Source organism: Lucilia cuprina, chromosome 4, assembly GCF_022045245.1.
Source record: "Lucilia cuprina isolate Lc7/37 chromosome 4, ASM2204524v1, whole genome shotgun sequence".
Taxonomy (NCBI): domain Eukaryota; kingdom Metazoa; phylum Arthropoda; class Insecta; order Diptera; family Calliphoridae; genus Lucilia; species Lucilia cuprina.
Window position 1 is genome coordinate 81,336,500 of NC_060952.1, and position 22,994 is coordinate 81,359,493.

Below are 22,994 nucleotides of genomic sequence, written 5' to 3' on the forward strand. Positions count from 1 at the left end.
CCAGAGCACCGCATAATCTGGTACTACGGGTGGCCAGTTGCCCGCAGGACTATGTCCTGGCTGGTCAGTTGGTTGAGGTTCCTTCGGGATCCACGTAGTGGCTGTTGGTTAACCCAAATTCGCGGGAAGAGAATAAGTGGCGGTTAAAAGACTGATGCATGATAATAGTCAATATTTCGGGATAAGGTTCGGTGCTGTTGCCGAAAATCTACAGATACCCCACAGAGGAGTGACTGTGGGACTAAGCGTTGGAAATGAGTTGGTGTCAATTGTATATGATATAGAATGAATGTAGAGGTATACGGGCCTTACCCCACCCGTATACCTAAATGAATGTGTCGTATGTTTTTCTCTATGAATGTGTCGAATAATGAGATGTGTGCTGGGTTGAATGATGATAGATGAAAGATATCATATACAAGAGATACCGATTAAGTTTCCTTCCTTGTCCAGATATGTTCAGAGTTTACTCTGTTCATATTCGACTTGCCACAGCGTGTCACTGTGAGTAAGAACGATGTCTACGGCTTATTGATGGATCGTGCTTCGGTCCACCGGTTACGTCTCTAGGTGCTGTTGCCGAATCAACAGAGCCATAGTAGTGTGGTTGTTTTACAACGTGACTACTTTGGCAAGAGATTAGATAGCTCGAGTACTCCAGCAAAGTACTTGCGCATGGTACCGGACATAGCCAATGTGCAAAAATTGCCACCTGCGTCTTCATTGAAGACAAAGGGGCGATGGTAGACCGTTCTCAAGTCTACCCTGTGGATGAAAAAGACCACCGTGAGATAAGGCCGACACGGCAGGTGCTCACGTTAAAACTATCGACAGTCTGTCATAAAAATTGCGAACTGTAACGTGCTAACAATCGTCACGCAGATGGCTGAACATTGCTTAATATACTCTAAAAGTGATTCTGAGCCGATTGTTATACTTTAAGGCAGATGTAGGACCAATATTTAGGTGTTACAAATATCAGTACAAACTCATAACAACCTCCCCTCTATAATGGTGTAAGGTATACAAAGAAAAACCACAATAGACTGTAATGGAAAGGACAACGAGTATTTATAGAATAAAGAACATTTAAATCTGATTACAAAGCATCAAGGAGCAATATTTATGTCTGGAAACAAATGCTGATAATGGCAGATGATATAGGAATCCAATTTCAATTTTCATAGCAAATTTCTGAGATTGCATGCAGTAATGCTCCCTCCTCTAATCGTGGAATTTATCTAGTAGAGTTTTTTGAACGTGCTCTTCAATAATTTGCAGTAACCGTTTAATATTAGTGAAAGTCTGCAGAGAACTTCTATTCAATATACATCGTCTGGTTAATATTAGTCAAAGTAATTAGAATGTTTATCGTGTACAGCTTCTATATCTTCAGGAAATAGCTGATAAATAAATTATAAATTATAAACAGATTATTAGTATTACATTATTAAATAACTTCTATGTAATTAGAACGATATGTAGTCATTGAAAATGTACACATACACTGAATTTTTCAATAACACCCGTTGTCAAAGTATAAACATATGTACAACAACGTTATGTAATATTGACAATGCAACGTTGTCAACATTATAACAATTCGTTGTCGAAATCTAAGGGCGGGTTTCTTAATACTAGTTAACTTGGTGTTAGATTAAACTCAAAACAAATTTAGGCGGACTTTAACCGATAATTGTGTTTTTCAGTTTTAGATTTAAGTTCACTTAACTTTGTTAGTATTGCCAACTTTTCACTCAAAAACATAAACAATGAACAGCTGTTTTTTGCAAATAATACTTTTGTAAAATGAAAAATTTTTGGAAAAATTTTAAATAAAAATTTAGGCCAATAATAAATAAAACAAAACAAATCAGAAAATTGCAATTTACTTAAAATATTAAGTTTTTTTATTTCGAAATCATTGTTTTACTGTTTTTTTTAATTGCGTTTTCTCACTTATGACTTAAGTTTAATTGGCCAATAATACTCAGTTAAACTGAGATAATAAGTAACGTTACTGTTTACTGAAAAACACAAAACATATATTAAACTAGGTTTAAAGGAATGTAGATTATCTTTATCTGAAAAACCTGCCCTTGATTTTATGTATAACGTGCTAAACTCGCTATTGACAATGTATTGTTGTTAAATTTAGATTTGCATAGTATTGTCGTAAGTATGTACATATATAAGTACTTTGACAACGGATGTTATTGAAAAATTATAAACATTTTGGTGTCAATTTGTTACCAATTGTGTATATTTTATTTTCCCTGTGAGTAAGTGGTATCAATTTGGTGTCAATTTGTTACCAATTGTGTATATTTTATTTTCCCTGTGAGTAAGTGGTAACAATTCCAAGTTATTACCAAAATTTTGCTGGTTAGTTTATTGACTAGTCTATGAGCTAGATTATTGAATAGTCTCTAGACTAGTCTATTGACTACTCTATTTAATTGTCTATAGGTTATTCTAATCACGAGTTTATTGACTAGTTTAAGAACTATTCTTTATCTAGTCTGTTGATAGTAAGAATATGCCTAAATCCGAAGGTCCACACTATGCGTCAAAGCATTACGCGCTTTTCATACCTACTTCGCGTTCTACGCTTAATAATAATAATAATATTTTTGTTTTATTAAAAAAAATTCGAGTTTTTCTACAGATTTTATTTATTTTTTCGTCATTAAACTCATTTAATTTTATTCAAATTCATAAATACGCATTAAATATAAAATGTCAAAATCAGCTGACATGTTCGTGCACCGCTTGTGACGCTTATAAAAGCAGATCTACTTTAAGCATTCTACGCGTTAAGGCATTCCACGCTTTTAAGCTTGTAACTTTCATCATACAAATACATTGATTGTACTTTTTTGACAGACGCATAGAATGCGAGAAAGCGTAGAACGTGTGGTGTGGACCTCCAGCTTAATAAATGAAACATTTCTATTTAAGAAATTTTTGAATTTTTTAAAAAAACATTTTTAGAAGAATTCTTTAAATTTTTCTTAGTTTTATTGTATTGTATACATTTTTCGTTCGTTTTACAAAAACCTTAAGGCTTTAATTATGTTTTCATATTAATCTTAATTTTTAACTCTTTAAAACTTAAAAAAAGACATAAAGATTTTAGTTTCTTAAATTTTTAATATATTTTTTGGTTATATATTTAATAAATTACTAAACTATAAATTAATAACTTAAAACAAAATATTTATTTAGATTATATATAAATAAAACATATAATTATTTAGGTTAATTATAAAGTATTTAATACTTTTAAATTATTTTAAATTCTTATAAAACAAAAGAAACATAAACTTAAAAATTAGGCACTTTCTTAAAAAAAAGTTGTATAAAAAACAGTTTTTTATTAAATTTACAATAAATTGAGGAAATATATTATTAATAATAATTAAATAATAAACATTTTAAAATATTATAAATTTCAATGCAATTTTTTTGTTTAATTTCCCTTTCTTTTTATTAGTTTATAAACAAATAACAATATAATTTAAAATTATAAAACAAATGACTTAAATCTTACTTTTGATGAATTTGATATTCGTCTTTTTTAGGTTTTACTGTATAAATCTGTAAAAAAATACAAACATAAATTAAATAAATATTTTTTTAAAATACTTGCCATTTTCTATCTAAAGTATTTCTAAGATATCATGTATAATCTAATAATATTTAGTTATTTATAACAAAACAATGATTTTAAAAGATATTATTGTATAAATAAATTAAAAAAAATAAACTAAAATACAACTAATAAATAGTTGCAAAAGCAATAAAATATAAACAAAACATTTGTAAATATTTATTTTAGTGTGAGTGGTTTCTAACAACAAACTGGTGCAATTTATAAACAACAACAAAAAATAGGTTAAATTATTTTAAAGGAATTTTTTTTGGAAATATTTTAAAACAAAATCATAGATTTATTGTTCGTAAACATAGTCCAGTTCACAGTGGTTGTTGTATCATTGTATCGTAGTATGTCGTATTTATACTGTACATCATTATAGTGGATATGGTATTATGCGTTTGTTCTGATGTTTGTAATAGCCAAAAATATTGGTCATATACCTATACCAATCGGCTCAGAACCACTTTTTGAGTCAATTTAGTTGTGTCCGTCTGTGTGTTCCTTTAAACCTTGTGTGCACGCTACACGTTACAATTTTCAAGATATGACATGATTTAGATTTGGCAAAGATGACGCACGCTACACGTTGAAATTTGCAAGATAATACAATGAAATTTGGCAAGGACGAAGCCTTGCCAACAAGGAAAACAGGAACGCGTCTCGGTTGACAAAAAGATGAAGCTAGCATTGGTGTCGTGATACCTTTGAAGTAATGGTCTCGACACTACTGGAGCTTTGGCACTCCTTTCACGATACATTTGATCCAAATGGTCTATTAGACCTGTCATAGTTAGATATAGTTACTGTCGCAAGAGAGTAAAAGAAAAAGGAACATAACAAAGATACATTTCGTGACAAATGTTTTCACAGTTCAATACGCGGTCCAAAACAGACTTCCCTCTTCCCAATTCTCCTCTATCTTTCCCTCTTTCCGTATTCCCCAGTTGTAAGATAAAAGTGGTTGGTAATGTGAATAGCTAGTCAGTGGTTAAAGAAGACTAGTCGGCAACAGGTCCCCTGCGATGCCAGGGTACGGATTGTTGTAATTCTTAGCCTAACCCAAGTACGCCATCACTGCGTGGGCTGTCCATTCTCTTATGTGTCTAGTCGTGGGAATCAAATGCAAAATTTCGAAAACAACAACAACAAACACAAACCTACGGAAAATTAAGCTGGGGAAACCCAAGCTGCTGGTCTGCAAACAATCGGCTGTCCAACCATCTGGTAATAGCTCGGATGAAAGCTGCGAGGATGCCTTGTCCGTTGTAGCTTGCTCCTGAGAAGCTGTTGAAGTCTTCGTTGGTACGTCTGAAATTGCCCCTACTCCAGTCACTGCGACTTCCGACAGGTTGGACCGGCAACCTCGAAGTCGAGTCCAACCCTTACGGCTCACGGAAACTCCCCTTGTCGCAAAGAGGCCTCATGGAAGGCTTTGATGCAATGAAGTGATGTCTTGCGTTTAATCGACCGTCTTGAAAATATTTCGCAGGATGCGCATACAATCGATGAGAAATCGTCACTAGGTTAGGGCAAGGACTCCAGGCTGGGCCAAAGTGTTCAATCGAACCAAGATGCAGCAGAACAAACTGTATCTGCAGGATCTTAATGATGCGTTCTCCAGCAAACCTCACAGTCTAAACTGAGATTCGGATTGTCAACACCCAATAGCGAAGTCTCCAAGAACCTGCCGATTAGGGCTATTGGTGACAAAAGCGTTAGCGACGGCGTCATCTCCCAAGACAAGTGGGTGATAATCCGTCAGAAGAAAAATTATGATGTATGCTAGTAGGATCACATCAAACTGCTAGCCTATACTAACGAACGCTCAGCACATCTGTTCAAACTAGCGGTAACCTCCCTTGGGGAATTGTGGGCCGGCGCGAAGCTCGATGTAATCCAGGTCAACAGTATACCTCGTAGACCTAGATCAATAGCGGTTATTCCGCCGGAGCCTCTTGATCTTCATAATAAGCAATTTTCGCTTCGGCGGAAATGAACATTTAAAGGGGAACTAAATTTTCACTTCTACTGGCGATAGGGGTGAATAAATTAAAAAGAAATCCACATTTCTAAACATTATCACTGGTTTAGGGTATCATATGGTCGGACATTTGTACCACAATACATTCTCACTTATTTTCTAATATTGGTTTATTTTAAAACAAAACTATAATACAAAGTTAAAACGATACAACGTTAAAATGCTACAACACCCATTGTGAATTGTATAAATGTTTTATATTTTGTTTTCAAAAGGATTCTGCAATTAATTTTGTGAATTGAAAATAAAATTCTGGAAAACAATTAAAATAATAAATAAATTTTCTTCATTTTAAAACGAAATGTGGCAACAAAAACTAAATGTTCTCCCACCAAGCGAAATTTTCTTTATATTTTTTTTATTAATCATCTGTCAGGTATGTGATTTGTTTTTTCTATTAAAATTAAGCAATAATTTTTAATACTTAAAATTTCCAGTTTTTTTGTTGTTGTGATGATTCAGCAGTAATCTATGGTAAACCAAGAAAAAAATCTGTTTAAAGGCGTCAAAAAAAAAAAAATTACCAAACATTTTTAAATATCTATGAAGTCTTAATAAACAAAACAATTAATATTCTTCGATTTCATTCGAATATTGTTGAACGTGTTGACTGAAGTAGACATTACGGCAACATTAAGTTATGCGTGTAAAATATTGTTTCAATGATTTATTATTCATGGGAGTAATTTTGTCATATAACGTTTTGTATTACTTCTTTCACCTAGTCGAATAATGTTGCTAAGTGTCAACCTTTGCAGAAATCAGTTGTCACATAAATGTCTCTAAAGTGAGATATAAAATGAAAACTAGGTATATATTGAATTTGAATTCGGAAATTATATGGAAAACTAAATATAATACCGCTATCGTTCCCACGACAAGTATTACTTGGAAAAATATTGTTTTTTTTTTTAATTAGATATTTAATTGGATATGACGCTAATAGAAGTTAATATATTTTCCGACAAACTGAAAGACAGAAAGCAATTACGTCAATATCTGCTATACAGAAGAAAAACCCGTTATCAAAGTACCGAAATTGATAGAATACGTTGTGAACCACGTTTGTCAACATTTAGACAACAAATGTGTATAAAATTAAGTTTTCTATAACGAACTGTTGCAATTTTGACAACGTTGCATTGCCGTATGTACTTAAGGCCTGCACCTGACAATAAAGCGAAAATTGTTTCAAAATTTTCGAGTTCTTATGATTGCGCCCACCATATGTTTTTAAGAAATTCCCACAATATTGTTGTCTTGTGCAGGCCTTTAGTATGTACTTTGACAACGCATGTTATTGAAAAATTATATACACTTTGGTGTCAATTTGGTTCCAGGCGTGTCTAATTTTTTTCCTTTATGTAATAATGTTAATTCCGCGATCCTATTGAACTATAAAATAACCTAATACCCTTGATAAGCTTTGCATTATAAGGGCACCAGGCCAATAGGGGACAATGCTATTAAAAAGCCAATGTACTTAATTCTAAGGCCCTATTGGAGTATAAAAATAACAGATTACTCTTGATAAGCTCTATATAATAAGGGCACCAGACCACTGAGGGATAATGCTATTAAAGAGTCAATGTACTTGTTATAAAGGGAAGGTAGCATAATGATGTTTACCAGACAAAGTTTTACGGAACGAGGGCGTAATTAAGATCATGTCCCACAGGATTAATTGAAACGATAGAGCTGCGGGAAAGACTGCGGAAACCCTATGAGATTAATATAACGTAAGCAAACAAAGAACTTTCTCAGAATAAATAAAGTCGAGGTTAGTATGATGGTACAAATGCATATTCTTAATGATAATTGCATGAGCGGGTTCACCACATATAGAACGAAATGTTATCCAAATATTACATCCGTCAGGAATAGAAATTGTAAAATGCATGCAGGAGCCTGAGTTGTTTCACCATGAAATAGGATTGCACATCAGGCCCTATAATGGTTTAAGTGATTTTTGTGTGCATCTGGTGGGATAGTTTCAAATATGTAAGACAGATAAAGGAGGGCCCAATAGGCTCAATAGCACCATGAAATTCTGTAAAATATCTTTGATGTTATTATAAATATTACATCCCTCAGGAGTAGAAATTGTAAAATGCATGCAGGAACCTGAGTTATTTCACCATGAAATAGGGTTTCACATCAGGCCTGATAATGTTTTTGGTAGCTTTTGTGTGCAACTGGTGGGATTGTTTCAAGTCTGTTAGGCAGGAGGGTCCAGTAGGCTCAATAGAAATCTAGATGTAACTAACTAACTAACTAACTAATTAACAAACTAACTAACTAACTAACTAACTAACTAACTAACTAACTAACTAACTAACTAACTAACTAACTAACTAACTAACTAACTAACTAACTAACCAATTAACCAATCAACTAACTGACTAACTAATGCTTTTCATATCTTCTCCGCATCCTACGCTTTTACTCTTTTCAGGACGAGATTTTTAACAAGATGGCTCATATTGGACTAGGGAAAAATATGGGCCTATTCTTATAAATGTTGGTAGAGGAATTCACGTTTACTTCAAGTTATTTATGTAGAATTTAAAAGTTTTATTAGTGTTTATAAGTGAATTTGGACCTTCAAGTCATTTTCTGAAGTTGAGTTTGTATGGGGGCTAGCGTCAACTGAGGCCTGATCATTGCGAAAGTCGGTAGTGTCATTAAAAGTTCTATTAAAATATCGTTTTGTCGACTTTTGTTGTATGGGGCTAGGCGAAATAATGGACCTATTTTATACATTTTCAATAGGCTTCGTCCTTGGGCATGTGTGTCAAATTTCATTTAATTAACTTAAAATTTCCGACCTGTACCAAGGTTTACATGGACAGCCAAGCATTCAGTTATTTGGAAGGACATAGCTTAATCGACTCGGAAGACTATTCTTTAAGGTGGGTATACGGCCTTTTATATGTTACAAACATCAGCACAAACCTAATATAAATAGAAAATAAAATATAAAAATCAGCTGCCATTTTCGTGAGCCGTTTATAACGCTTACAAAAGTAGAATTAAGATCTACTAAAGGCATTCTACGCGTCAAGACTTTTCACGCTTTTGTGTTTGTAACTTGCAGCATACATTTGTTTTTAAATTTTTGACAGGTGCGTAAAAAGCGAACACACGTGGTGTGGACCTTCAATTTTTGATATGCACTTACCTATTAAATATTTTTATTAAATCAATAAAGCAATAAAACATAACAATAACAATTAACAAATAAACATTTTATTATATTTTTTAATAAAAACGGCAATTAAAAATTAGAATAAATAAGCAATATAAATTTAACTTAAACAAAACATTTTTTTTAAATTAAAAAATTTTTTAATTAATGAATTTTTTTTGCATTAATAAATGAAAAACTTATTGAAAAATATGCGAACAATTTTGAAAAAATGCAAATAAATTAAAAAAAATATGATTTAAATGACTTTAAACCTTTGATTAGTATATAAAATATATGAAAAAAATGGTGGCGATGGTGGATCTACTAGTGTAAAGTGCTCTCATAATAATGATAATAAAATGCTTTCAAGGACTTAACAGAACAATGTGAACAAGCACAAACTTGTTGGGGGATGCTATAATGAGGGTTTAAGTATTTGCATTTTCAAATTAGATTTAAAACTAATAATACAATTTGTGTTAAAATGTGTAAACTTGTTTTAAAGAAAAACTTAAATTAAAGTAAATAATAATTAAGTCTTTGGCATAATTAAAGAAACTTTAATTATATTTATAAAATTAAATAAATTGTAAAAAATATTAAATAATTAATAAGTTAAGTTTTGCATTTATATAAACCAGGCTTAAACTTGTAAAACAAAACTGAGTTTTAAACTTCTGTCACCCCTACACAAGGCACTAAAGAACATAACAAAAGTGCTAAACGAACCGTGGGTGTGTGTGTGCAAATGCTGCTCAAGAAGGGCCAATAAAAAGCATTATTTTGAATAGGGCGAGTTTTTTTGTTCTGAGGTGTCAGGGTGAACGGAAGAAAGGAAGACATTTGTTTTCACAAACTGTATTATAAAAGAAAATAAAACGAGATACAAAATTAAAGCATTAATACTGCAGTTGTTTAAAAAAAATGTCAAAGGATTCTAAGACGAAACCAATAAATGGAAAATTATATATAAAATAAAACTACTAACTTTTTTTCTTCTTCTAGCTTTTTTCAATCCATTTTGAATTTAGAGATTTTCATTCCAAGTTAGATTTTCCAAAACGTTCTTTTTTGTGTGTATATGTGTTTTTATTAATAATTTCTACGCATATTTAAAGGTAATTTCGGAAATTTTCTTAACATCACCCCAAACTTGTAAGGATTTTATATCATTTATATTTAATTCTGTATCATATGTCGTAATACGATTTGGCGTATTCTCATAGATTTTATAAACATCAATATAACCGTCTTGGAATGCAAATTCTAATTCGAATATTGTACCTAAAACAGAATAATTTAGAATTGTATTGTTAGTATAGAGGGGATGAGAGCTAAATGAATTTTTACTATGAAACACACCATCGAGTTGATCGAACATTTTCTCTTTATGATCGATCCATTCGCCATTCTCTTTATAGTTCTCAACAATAACATTTTCATCTAAAATCCATTTGAAATGATATGTTATAAATGCAGGATTCCGGCATAGTTCATTAACGAAATTTATGGAAAATCTGAAATGATAAAATAATGAATATAATGTAAATTTGTTGATTTATTTTATCGATATTATTATTGTTTTAAATGTTTATTTATATTTTTGCTGAAATGTTACATTTTAAAAAAGTGATATTTGCAAAAAACAGCTGTTCATTGTTTATGTTTTTGACTGAACAGTTGGCAATACTAACTAAGTTAACTGGTCCTTGATCCAAAACTGAAAAACACAATCATCGGTTAAAGTCCGTCTAAATTTGTTCCGAGTTTAATCTAACAGTATGTTGAACCTAGTTTAACTGAGTAGTAAGAAAACCGCCCTAAGAAGGAGAGATTTATTTCAGGAGAGGAAATTTCAAACCATAATCGCCTACCACTATAACGAACAGAAAGATTCTTAAAGGATTTTAGAAAACATTAAAATGTAAAGCCAACTAATTTTAAGATCTTAGAAAGTTTTCGACTCGTTTAATCCGACAAAAACTAAAACTCAAAACAAGATCCCAGAAAACATTTTAAAATATATATCTGATGGTGGATCCTCATTTCAAATCGATTACGAACTTGATGTAATATTGAAAACAAACTTTTCAAAACAAGATCCCAGAAAACATTTCAAAATATATATATGATGGTGGATCCTCATTTCAAATCAATTACGAACTTGATGTAATATTGAAAACAAACTTTTCAATTTTGTTTTTATCATGGACCGATGTAGATCCTAAAGTTTTTTTTTTAGAAATCGAGGTTTTCTCGACATCGAGGGGGCAATTTTCGATATATTAAAATGGAAATTAAAAGCAATTAGATAGATCCTCATTTTTAACCGATTACGATCTTGATGTAATATTGAAAATAGAATTTTCAATTTTGTTTATTTTTTGAGACTGAAGAACAGATTTCTTTTAGAAATCGAGGTTCTTTCGATATTGAGGCGGCAATTTTCGTTATATTAAAGATGTAACTACAAGTTATTAGATTTAAATATTCAATGTATATATTATATTATCTGCTGATAAATTTCAGTTTAATGCACCAAACAAGGTTTAATAGCCTTTCCAAATCGTGCTTTCGGAGGCTGCACTTTCAAAATCTGGTGGAATTAAATGGATCCTCATTTAAAACCGATAACGAACTTTTCAATATTACAGAAGTAAATCAAATCATGGACAAATGTAGATCTTAAAGTTCTTTTAGATACCCAGGTCCTCATGACGTTGAGGCGGCAACTTTCGATATATGGAAGTGGTAATTAGATATTTCTTTCCAGTGTATACATTATCTGGTTATAAGTTATTGTTTAATGCACAAATAAATAGCCTCTCCAAATCATATATTTTGATCCTTATTTAAAACCGATTACGAACTTGATGTAATATTAAAACCAGACTTTTAAATGTTGGTTCATTTTTGAAAGTAAAGAACAGAAGTCGGTGTAGATCTTAAAAATCTTTTAGATATCAAGGTTCCCATGTCTATAATATATGTTTTAAACAAAGTTCAAGTATATAGTCCTTATTTACGAACCTTCTACAAGGATGTTGTTACTTGTAATGGAAATATAAAAGTGAATTTTGACCTTCAAGTCATTTTCTGAAATGGAGTTTGTATGGGGGCTGAGGCCCGATCATAATAGGTCACTTAAAGTTTGTATTTGCACAGCAACAAGTACAAGCATAACCGTCCTTAAGGAATAAAAACGATGACGCTAGAGTTGTTCCCCAACTCAGATCTGAATTACAACTAAGGGTATAAATATGAAGTAACAGGAATTGTGAACAGATCTTTGTTCTGTTCTTCTGTGTTACCACTTTATTGTTTTTTATCCAAAAATCGATTGAGTTTTGTATTTTTAAGCTGAAATAAACAATTAAGCACTAATCCTTCTTACAACATTCGAAAAACAAATGAAAAATTGTCGTAGAAGTTGTATAGAGCCCTTGCACACAATTACAACATTGTTATGGCTATTGTAACAGCTGCAGACATACTACCCATACAACGCTACAACATCGATTGTGAATTGAACATTTAGATTTTATTCTATTTCTATTGCGAAGGTTGTCGTAAAATTGTGCATTGTTTACTTCACGTGTTAACATCAGCCTGTTAAATATCAATTTAAGTCGAATAATACGTAAATATGTCAGTGTTATAATAATTTATTCTGTTTGTTTGGTGTTTGGTAAACTAAATACTAATACTACTTTATTATTTAAATAATTATTTATTTTAAACTAAAATTTGTTTAAACAATAAATTAAGATTTCATTGTGAAACAAAGACAAATTGTTCACAACACTGGACCCTAAAGTATTCAAGCATAAATATTTGAAATTCCTAAACATATGATTAATTGAAAGTCACACCTAATACCGGTATAAAAAGAAAAAATAATTCCATTAAAATGCCGGCAATTCTAGCACGCTTTTTGATAACAAAAAAAATCCGGTTTTAAAACGTGGTCAATGATTTAAACAGTTTTCGATTAAAAAAAAAAGAGAAAAGATAATTTCAAACAAGTAATGACTATTTTTAGCTGTCAAAAAAAAAAAAAAAAAATAGAAAAAACCCACATAAAAAAATGTTGTCATATGTTGACAGATATACACACACCTGTTGGTTAAAGTTCAAAGGGGTTTGTTGTTAAATTGTTTCAATACTCGCTGTGACCAATATCATTTGAAGTGATACAACATTGGAAACAATCAAATTTTTAATGGTAATAACATTAAGTTTTAACTAAACTAACTAACATGCAATTAAATGGAAAGCAAACGATTTAAAATCCTATTCATATGAATCATTACAAACAAAATAGTTTTTAATTCACAATTGTTTTCCTATATTAAAAACGTTATAATGTTTAAACTTTATATTTGTCATATAAAAAAAATTGCTAACCGAATAAATTTTTAAAAAAATTCTCCCAATATTTCCTTCTGTGTATAACACAAAGTTAATTGTCTCAATAATTAACTTTAAATACTTTCAGTATAAATAAATATTCGTTTCGTTTAATTAACATTTTGTCAAGTTATTATTAAAAATTTTGTATTTGTTTAAATAAATAACATTTAATTGTATTGAATGACTTGATTTTAAGCGACAATTGCAATTGTTTAAATTAAAAAAAAAAAAATTTGTCAACAAGCTTAAATCTTATAAGGAATATTTTTCTGTATTATTTTCAAAAGAATAATTCATGCAAGTAAGTGTTTTTTACATGTTAAAAACATACTTAGTTCTTAATTAACATATTAAACCTATTTAGTAGAATTACACTATTTTTCCAATTAATCTTTAAATCTAAATTACATTTTACAAGAATTTCTTTCAGAAAAAAAAAACATGCAACTCATTCACAAAATGTTTGCAGTTGCAGCATTTGTTCAAGTTATTGCTACGTAGGTGGATTTTTTAGGGGTCAAAGTAGGTTCATAGCAATATGAAATACACATGTGATTTATAAATAGTGGACCCATCGGGTTTATACTAAATTAAATGTAATGAAGTTTTGGTTAATGTTAAAACGGTAAACGTTGACAACATTGAAAACCTTAAAGTAAGCTTGTAATTATTTAGCTGGAGGTCCACACTACGCGTCTTCGGGGTAAAGCATTTCGAGCTTTTAATGCATTCTTTGCATCCTATGTATAAAGTTGTATGAAACGCTTATTAAGCGTTAATTTTTTGCTTCATTTTCGTGTTTTTTATACCCTTCACCTTCATGAGAAGGTTATATATAAGTTTGTCATTCCTTTTGTAATTTCTATAATATAATTTTCCAAACCTATAAAGGGTATATATTCTGGATCCTTATAGATAGCGGAGTCGATTAAGCCATGTCCGTCTGTCTGTCTGTCTGTTGAAATCAGTAGAAAGTATATCTAATTTAAGCATTCTACGCGTCAAGGCATCCTACGCTTTTGTGCCTGTTAAGGGCCCTTCAGACGATAACACTTTACGTACGACAAGTCTAATGAAAAAGTTAAATAAAATTCCATCCGTATAACAAAAAAGATAATAAAAGTCGTATGATTTATATTTTTGTGTTTACACGATTAGTATAAAACAATAAAATGTAAGAAGGAAACAGCTTTTTCACTTTTTTATATATGTTTACATAAAAATACATCCCTGCTCTAATGCGACCTGCTTGTTTTTTGAATCATTTCAAAAAATGAAGAGAGCCATACGACTGTCAAATTTTCTATCGGTATTCTCTGTCAATGTGTGATGGTTTCATTACATATTGCGTTTACACGATCACATCCGTTCAATTCTACACAAAATTTTGACAGATCATATTACTTGTGTGATCGTGTAAAGCCTGCTTAACTTGTAGCAAACAAAAACATTGATTCTACTTTTTTACCAGCGTAGAACGCGTGGGGTTGACTTCCAGATCGGTGACAGTTATTTGTAAGTTACAAGAATCGGTAAAATGGATCGAAGAGCAATCATGCACAGATTTCAAAAGCTTAAAGTAAGCTCTGAAAATCTTCAATTTAAGTCCTGATGTCTATGCTCACACTTAAATGTGTCACAATGTTCATAAAGATAGTGACATAATGAACATAGGTTAAAAATAGTCTATATATATTTAGAAAGACACGATTTCGCAATGCTGGTGTTTCAAATATCGAAGAGTTTTTAACGTCAGCGCCTTTTTATAACTGTCTTAATGTCTTCCACATAGGTTTGGCAATGGTAGATAAAGCGTTCCTCACTAAATGCTTTACATTCTTTGTATCCCGAAATGCTCCCACTAAGGAGACTTCTCGTCTTTTACATGCTCTCTCTCTCTTTGTTGCTTTTATCAGGTTAACGGTTAAAGTTTCCAAACCAGAATATCAAGCTTTTTATCAATGTTATTTCTTCTTATTTCAGAAGCGCAGTGGTCAAATGAGCCTTCATATTAAATACGTGTTAAGTCAGCTCTTCGAAGACTTGTTTGACTCTAACAAAGGAGTCTTCTGATAGCGGATTAGTTTGTACTTGAAGTTTTGACAAATAAGTTGCGATTTTCTAAATACTTATACTAAATGCGGAAGTTTTCATTTCATATACATATATCATTATACTTTCGTCATGATTCTAAGAAGTTTGGATTGATTATCACTTTAATATGGTTTTAAAGAGGTAATATACAGTGTGACTTTGCAGGCAAGTCTTAAGTTTAATGCTAATGAATGATTTTAGTCCTGTATAGAAATCAATCCAAATGATTGAGAGCCAGCAATAACCCTTGTAAAAAGTACTCCTAAGAAGTCTAGGGCTGGTCCAAATATATGAAGAAAAATAACTCCTAAGTGAGGACCACGTAAACCATCCATGCATTACATTGAAATAATCCCAAAATTACTTCCTTGTTCAAATTATGGGATTACATGATCCGCTAAATGGTTCCATGTAATGCAGGCTATGGATACTGTTGTTTTCAAAAAAAAAAAAAATTAACAGATCCATGTCTGCATTACATAGGACTACTAAACGAATCATGTACTCCAATAATATTTAATCTATGAACAATTTCCAAAAATCTGCAAACCTGTATATCAAACATTTAACACATTTTGTAAACCACCCACCTAGATGCAAACATTCGTGGGCCGGCCGGTATTGCGTGCTTGTATTTTAAAGATATCTGGTAGTTTTTCATTTCAATGGGAAAACTATTTTATAAAATAACATAATTTTTTTTCTTGCCAGGTAATACTTTCCTTAAAATAGAACAATGTTTGTTGTTAAGAAAACTACAACAAATTACATAAAAAACATTTAACTTTTCTAACGATAAAAGTTAGGAAAATAAAAAGAATAGAAAAAAAGTTGAGGCCAACTTAAAAACATTATTGATTATTTTTTATGTTTATGGTTCTAATCTAAGTCAGTAGGAATGTGTGTATGTGCACGTTTTTTTTGGATCACTGTTTTACTTTTATGTTCCATGACATCATCTTGTCCAAAATTAAATATCTGTTGGTTGTTTTTAAAATATGCCTAATAAATCAATGTTTTATTATATATGTTCGTCTGCAAGATGGAGTCTTTAAAAGAGATAATGTTTTTATGGGTAATTTGCTGTTATTTTATGAATTTCAGCAGAATTTGCTAAACAAAAATTAATGAAATAAACAATAAATAATTTGTTTATATATTTTTTTTCAATAAAATTTTAAGTTCTAATTTGTTAATGTTAAAAAACATAAATCATATTAATAACAGATTTTCTAAAAATGTTTTTTTAATTAATCTAAATTTGGAAATGAAGATGGAATTTCTCAAGTCTTGAAGTAGTGAAGTGAAATTTAACTTTTTTGAATTTCTCAGACAGTACTCATATCAATTAATTCAGTTCTACTACAATTCTAAGTCACTTTTAGTTCAGTTAAGTTCAAATTCTAGTTTAGTTCTAGTTCAATTCTAGTTCAGTTCTAGTTCAGTTCTCGTTCAGTTCTAGTTCAGTTCTAGTTCAGTTCAAGTTAAGTTCTAGTTCAGATCTAGTTCAGTTCTAGTTCAGTTCTAGTTCAGTTCTAGTTCAGTTCTAGTTCAGTTCTAGTTCAGTTCTAGTTCAGTTCTAGTTCAGTTCTAGTTCAGTTCTAGTTCAGTTCTAGTTCAGTTCTAGTTCAGTTCTAGTTCAGTTCTAGTTCAGTTCTAGTTCAGTTCTAGTTCAGTTCTAGTTCTAGTTCAGTTCTAGTTCAGTTCTAGTTCAGTTCTAGTTTAGTTCTAGTTAAAATATAATGGACTATGAAAACTTAAATCGTGTTCATTATGTGTGATTTTTTATATTTGTTGAGGTAGAGTGGTAAAAATGAAAAAAAATTGTTTTCTCATTATTTCATTGCTATGTTCATAAATCAGATTTTTTTTCTACGTATCAAGTCCCATGATCCAATGATACCATTATTTTTGGCAATACAAATATCTTGAACCACAAAATAGGGTGTTGTCTACTTTATAAATTTATATTATCGCTGTTTATTCTTATAATAACAGTAAATATGTACACAATTAGTACAGGTCATGAAATTGATAGCGTGATTGAGAGAAAGGTATCAGTTTCAGTAATTTTATTATTTCTTTTTTTAATTGTATTATTGTCATTTATGTCTTCAGTGACCAACTTGATAACACACACCAACAATGACGTTAATGCTTGAAAAGTTATTCTTTTATAAACGTAGTAAAGAAAACAATAATAATAAACTATTAATTAACAATGTTTACATAATCGTTTCAAACTATTGCACTTAAATAATGATAAGAAGAAATGTTTCAGGTTAATGATCGCAAAATTTTTGCTGGGTGTGATGTTCGATTCAATAATGTTAGAAATTTTTAGCAAATGCTTTGAAAAAATCAAAAAATAAATGAAATATTTACACCTGATAATTATTTGATAAATATTTTGTTTTAGTGGCACATACAAAATTCTATTGGCAACATTCATCATCGATTGGCAAACGAATATTTTTGCTTAACCCTTTAATTATTTCAATGAAAACTCAATAATTACAATTAAATATTTTACACCTTTCACCAATTTACAACAAGTAAATTGACAATTTTATATGTAAAAAAGTCAGTAATTTATAAAATTAAGCCATTTTAATTATTATATTTATAAGTTAAATCTGGCTCTTAGTGGGTTAACATGTTGGTGAATTGCTATATTATCACATGGATACAGTTGTTTATTATTAATAATTCTTATCATATTATTATCAAATTAAAAAATTCACACCTTAATAGAAAAATTGCGAAATAAAACAATTGTAATTGTCAAAATGATTCACTGTAATGTTTTTTTGTTTAACAAGATTTGTTAAGTTTTACAAGTAATAATATTAGTTAAAAAAAAATATTGATAGGAACTAAAAAAAAAATTGATTGGGGATTTTTTGTTTTTTAAATTAAGTAAGTATATTTCCATAAAACATTACACCCTATTTTATTCCCATTGGTTTTTTTTTGATGTTTTTAGAAATGGTATTACAGTCAGACTTGGGTGCTACTTCACAACAATCAAAACAGATAATGTTTATCCGTGGCAAAAATCCCATTTTAAATTATATCATATTAAGTTCAGTTTAGTTCAGTACTAGTTTAGTTCTAGTTAGGTTTTAGTACAGTTCTAGTTAAGTTTTAGTTCAGTTCTAGTACAGTTTTAGTTCAGTTCTAGTTCAGTTCTAGTTCAGTTCTAGTTCAGTTCTAGTTCAGTTCTAGTTCAGTTCTAGTTCAGTTCTAGTTCAGTTTTTAATTATTATATTTATAAGTTAAATCTGGCTCTTAGTGGGTTAACATGTTGGTGAATTGCTATATTATCACATGGATACAGTTGTTTATTATTAATAATTCTTATCATATTATTATCAAATTAAAAAATTCACACCTTAATAGAAAAATTGCGAAATAAAACAATTGTAATTGTCAAAATGATTCACTGTAATGTTTTTTTGTTTAACAAGATTTGTTAAGTTTTACAAGTAATAATATTAGTTAAAAAAAAATATTGATAGGAACTAAAAAAAAAATTGATTGGGGATTTTTTGTTTTTTAAATTAAGTAAGTATATTTCCATAAAACATTACACCCTATTTTATTCCCATTGGTTTTTTTTTGATGTTTTTAGAAATGGTATTACAGTCAGACTTGGGTGCTACTTCACAACAATCAAAACAGATAATGTTTATCCGTGGCAAAAATCCCATTTTAAATTATATCATATTAAGTTCAGTTTAGTTCAGTACTAGTTTAGTTCTAGTTAGGTTTTAGTACAGTTCTAGTTAAGTTTTAGTTCAGTTCTAGTACAGTTTTAGTTCAGTTCTAGTTCAGTTCTAGTTCAGTTCTAGTTCAGTTCTAGTTCAGTTCTAGTTCAGTTCTAGTTCAGTTCTAGTTCAGTTCTAGTTCAGTTCTAGTACAGTTCTAGTTCAGTTCTAGTTCAGTTCTAGTTCAGTTCTAGTTCAGTTCTAGTTCAGTTCTAGTTCAGTTCTAGTTCAGTTCTAGTTCAGTTCTAGTTCAGTTCTAGTTCAGTTCTAGTTCAGTTCTAGTTCAGTTCTAGTTCAGTTCTAGTTCAGTTCTAGTTAAGTTTTAGTTCAGTTCTAGTACAGTTTTAGTTCAGTTCTAGTTCTGTTCTAGTTCAGTTCTAGTTCAGTTCTAGTTCAGTTCTAGTTCAGTTCTAGTTCAGTTCTAGTTCAGTTCTAGTTCAGTTCTAGTTCAGTTCTAGTTCAGTTCTAGTTCAGTTCTAGTTCAGTTCTAGTTCAGTTCTAGTTCAGTTCTAGTTCAGTTCTAGTTCAGTTCTAGTTCAGTTCTAGTTCAGTTCTAGTTCAGTTCTAGTTCAGTTCTAGTTCAGTTCTAGTTCAGTTCTAGTTCAGTTCTAGTTCAGTTCTAGTTCAGTTCTAGTTCAGTTCTAGTTCAGTTCTAGTTCAGTTCTAGTTCAGTTCTAGTTCAGTTCTAGTTCAGTTCTAGTTCAGTTCTAGTTCAGTTCTAGTTCAGTTCTAGTTCAGTTCTAGTTCAGTTCTAGTTCAGTTCTAGTTCAGTTCTAGTTCAGTTCTAGTTCAGTTCTAGTTCAGTTCTAGTTCAGTTCTAGTTCAGTTCTAGTTCAGTTCTAGTTCAGTTCTAGTTCAGTTCTAGTTCAGTTCTAGTTCTAGTTCAGTTCTAGTTCACTTCTAGTTCAGTTCTAGTTCAGTTCTAGTTCAGTTCAAGTTCAGTTCTAGCTCAGTTCTAGTTCAGTTCTAGTTCAGTTCTAGTTCAGTTCCAGTTCAGTTCTAGTTCAGTATCTAATCCTATAATTATTTTTGTGTTTTTTATACGATTTATCCAACATAATTCTCGAATCTTACTATAGCAAACATAAATTAGATAACTAATAAAATAAATACTTGAGTAAATTACCTTAGACAAATTATGATTCTTTAAAATTTTTATGTTGTCAATGTATTTAAGAACGCCTAATAAATTACTTAAAAATAAATAACTAAAATGTTCCAATTATCATAATTCATCTTTATCTATAGCAACAACAATCTTTCCCACTCAATTTGAACAATTTCGAAAAATATGTTTTCTTAAAAAACTCATTAATTTTCTTTTCGAATAACCACTAAAGTTCTTCTATATATAAATAATTTTTTTTTTAAAAATTTCTTTATTTATATATATTTACTTACTCTTTTGCATCATCCATTAAAATTCCTTTGATTCGTACTTTATCACCAATGTTGACGGTATTGGGTGCAATAGTGGCAGTATATTTAATCGGTGGCATAATTTTATTTGTTTGGTATTTTGCTTTAGAATTATTTTTAAAAAATAGGTATACAAAATTTTCAAAATCTATTTCTTGTTTTCAAAATCTATTTTCATAAAATTAGACACAATTTCAGCGACAATTTAGCGTTTAAGTGGAAGAAACAGCAAGCAGCAACAACATGAATGAATGCCAAAGTGTATTTTTTTTATAATTTAGCTTGTAAAACAATTTGTTATAATTTTAAATGGTTGTTTGTTGTTATTATTAATAATTTCATTCATAAATCGCAATGCAGTAATATAATGTATTAATTTGTTGTTTATTTTTGTGAGATTTTATTTATTTTTGTTTTGTTATGACAATTTTTTCTAATATTCGTTGTCAAGTAGTTACCAGAAATCGCGTTTTTCTATGTTTATGGAATATTTTTTAATGGTTTTCTTTTATTTTTTATTAAAATTAATGTATTTTTTATTTCTTTTTAAAATTCTTTTAATATTATTAGAATAAATGTAATTTTTATCTCTGATTATATAGTTTAATTTTTTTCTTTTAAATATTTTTAAACGTTTTCTTAAAATATTTAAATTTTTGTCCGCACTCCAACGTTTATCTTGGTGGTATTCTTGCGCTTAACTAAGTTGACTTGTGCCGGTGTATTGAGTATTTGGTTATTTTATAAAATGTTTATAAGCAAGTGCAAGAAAGTATGATTGAATGAGTGAGAGTGAAATAAAGAAAGAGCAGGAAAATGAATTTCGTAAGTAATTCTCTTAAAATTTCTTATTAAATATTTTTAGCAGCACATTAGCTAGTTAAGGTCAATTGAAAGTTTAACATTCAATTTAAATAACATAAAATATGATTCATAGAAATTCTGTTAAATAGCGTAGGAAAAGAAAATTCCATTCTTATGTTTACATACGTAAATCCTGTTGATTGAAGGATGTATGAGGTCAGTCTGAAAATAACTAATGAATAAAAATAAACATTTTATAACTAAAACTAAACTAGAACTGAACTAGAACTGAACTAGAACTGAACTAGAACTGAACTAGAACTGAACTAGAACTGAACTAGAACTGAACAAGAACTGAACTAGAACTGAACTAGAACTGAACTAGAACTGAACTAGAACTGAACAAGAACTGAACTAGAACTGAACTAGAACTGAACTAGAACTGAACTAGAACTGAACTAGAACTGAACTAGAACTGAACTAAAACTGAACTAAAACTGAACTAGAACTAAACTAGAACTGAACTAGAACTGAACTAGAACTGAACAAGAACTGAACTAGAACTGAACTAGAACTGAACTAGAACTGAACTAGAACTGAACTAGAACTGAACTAGAACTGAACTAGAACTGAACTAGAACTGAACTAAAACTGAACTAAAACTGAACTAGAACTAAACTAGAACTGAACTAGAACTGAACTAGAACTGAACTAGAACTGAACTAGAACTGAACTAGAACTGAACTAGAACTGAACTAGAACTGAACTAGAACTGAACTAGAACTGAACTAGAACTGAACTAGAACTGAACTAGAACTGAACTAGAACTGAACTAGAACTGAACTAGAACTGAACTAGAACTGAACTAGAACTGAACTAGAACTGAACTAGAACTGAACTAGAACTGAACTAGAACTGAACTAGAACTGAACAGAACTGAACTAGAACTGAACTAGAACTGAACTAGAACTGAACTAGAACTGAACTAGAATAAACCTAGAACTGAACTAGAACTGAACTAGAACTGAACTAGAACTGAACTAGAACTGAACTAGAACTGAACTAGAACTGAACTAGAACTGAACTAGAACTGAACTAGAACTGAACTAGAACTGAACTAGAACTGAACTAGAACTGAACTAGAACTGAACTAGAACTGAACTAGAACTGAACTAGAACTGAACTAGAACTGAACTAGAACTGAACTAGAACTGAACTAGAACTGAACTAGAACTGAACTAGAACTGAACTAGAACTGAACTAGAACTGAACTAGAACTGAACTAGAACTGAACTAGAACTGAACTAGAACTGAACTAGAACTGAACTAGAACTGAACTAGAACTGAACTAGAACTGAACTAGAACTGAACTAGAACTGAACTAGAACTGAACTAGAACTGAACTAGAACTGAACTAGAACTGAACTAGAACTGAACTAGAACTGAACTAGAACTGAACTAGAACTGAACTAGAACTGAACTAGAACTGAACTAGAACTGAACTAGAACTGAACTAGAACTGAACTAGAACTGAACTAGAACTGAACTAGAACTGAACTAGAACTGAACTAGAACTGAACTAGAACTGAACTAGAACTGAAC

The 22,994-nt window shown here is 30.4% G+C and overlaps 1 protein-coding gene across 7 annotated transcripts; it reads right to left on the reverse strand.

Annotated features, from left to right (window-relative positions):
• Positions 1–3,463: 3,463 nt before the first annotated feature.
• On the reverse strand, positions 3,464–21,204 carry LOC111686121. Of its 7 annotated transcripts, XR_006940720.1 has the most exons (4): positions 20,571–21,204; positions 9,881–10,409; positions 7,459–7,461; positions 3,470–3,600 (listed from the first exon to the last, which is right to left on the reverse strand). XR_006940720.1 is itself a non-coding variant. In XM_046949749.1 (3 exons), exons 1-3 carry the CDS (start codon positions 20,666–20,668, stop codon positions 3,581–3,583), a joined length of 273 nt encoding a protein of 90 aa, XP_046805705.1. In that variant the 5' UTR covers positions 20,669–21,204; the 3' UTR covers positions 3,471–3,580. The 7 variants fall into 7 exon arrangements, 4 of the variants coding, with proteins under 4 accessions (XP_046805705.1, XP_046805704.1, XP_046805703.1 ...); XR_006940719.1 differs by lacking the exon at positions 7,459–7,461 and having other exon boundaries at positions 3,464–3,600; XM_046949749.1 differs by lacking the exon at positions 7,459–7,461 and having other exon boundaries at positions 3,471–3,600; positions 10,255–10,409.
• Between the last annotated feature and the right edge of the window lie 1,790 nt (positions 21,205–22,994).

What these genes read in the sequence shown, in the direction of transcription:
- LOC111686121 (XM_046949746.1), bottom strand. Translation starts at nt 20,668, where the DNA reads ATGCCACCGATTAAATATACTGCCACTATTGCACCCAATACCGTCAAC. An exon ending in TTAATGGATGATGCAAAAGA is followed by an intron (nt 10,410 to 20,570) that starts GTAAGTAAATAT and finishes TTATCATTTCAG; the next exon opens with ATTTTCCATAAATTTCGTTA.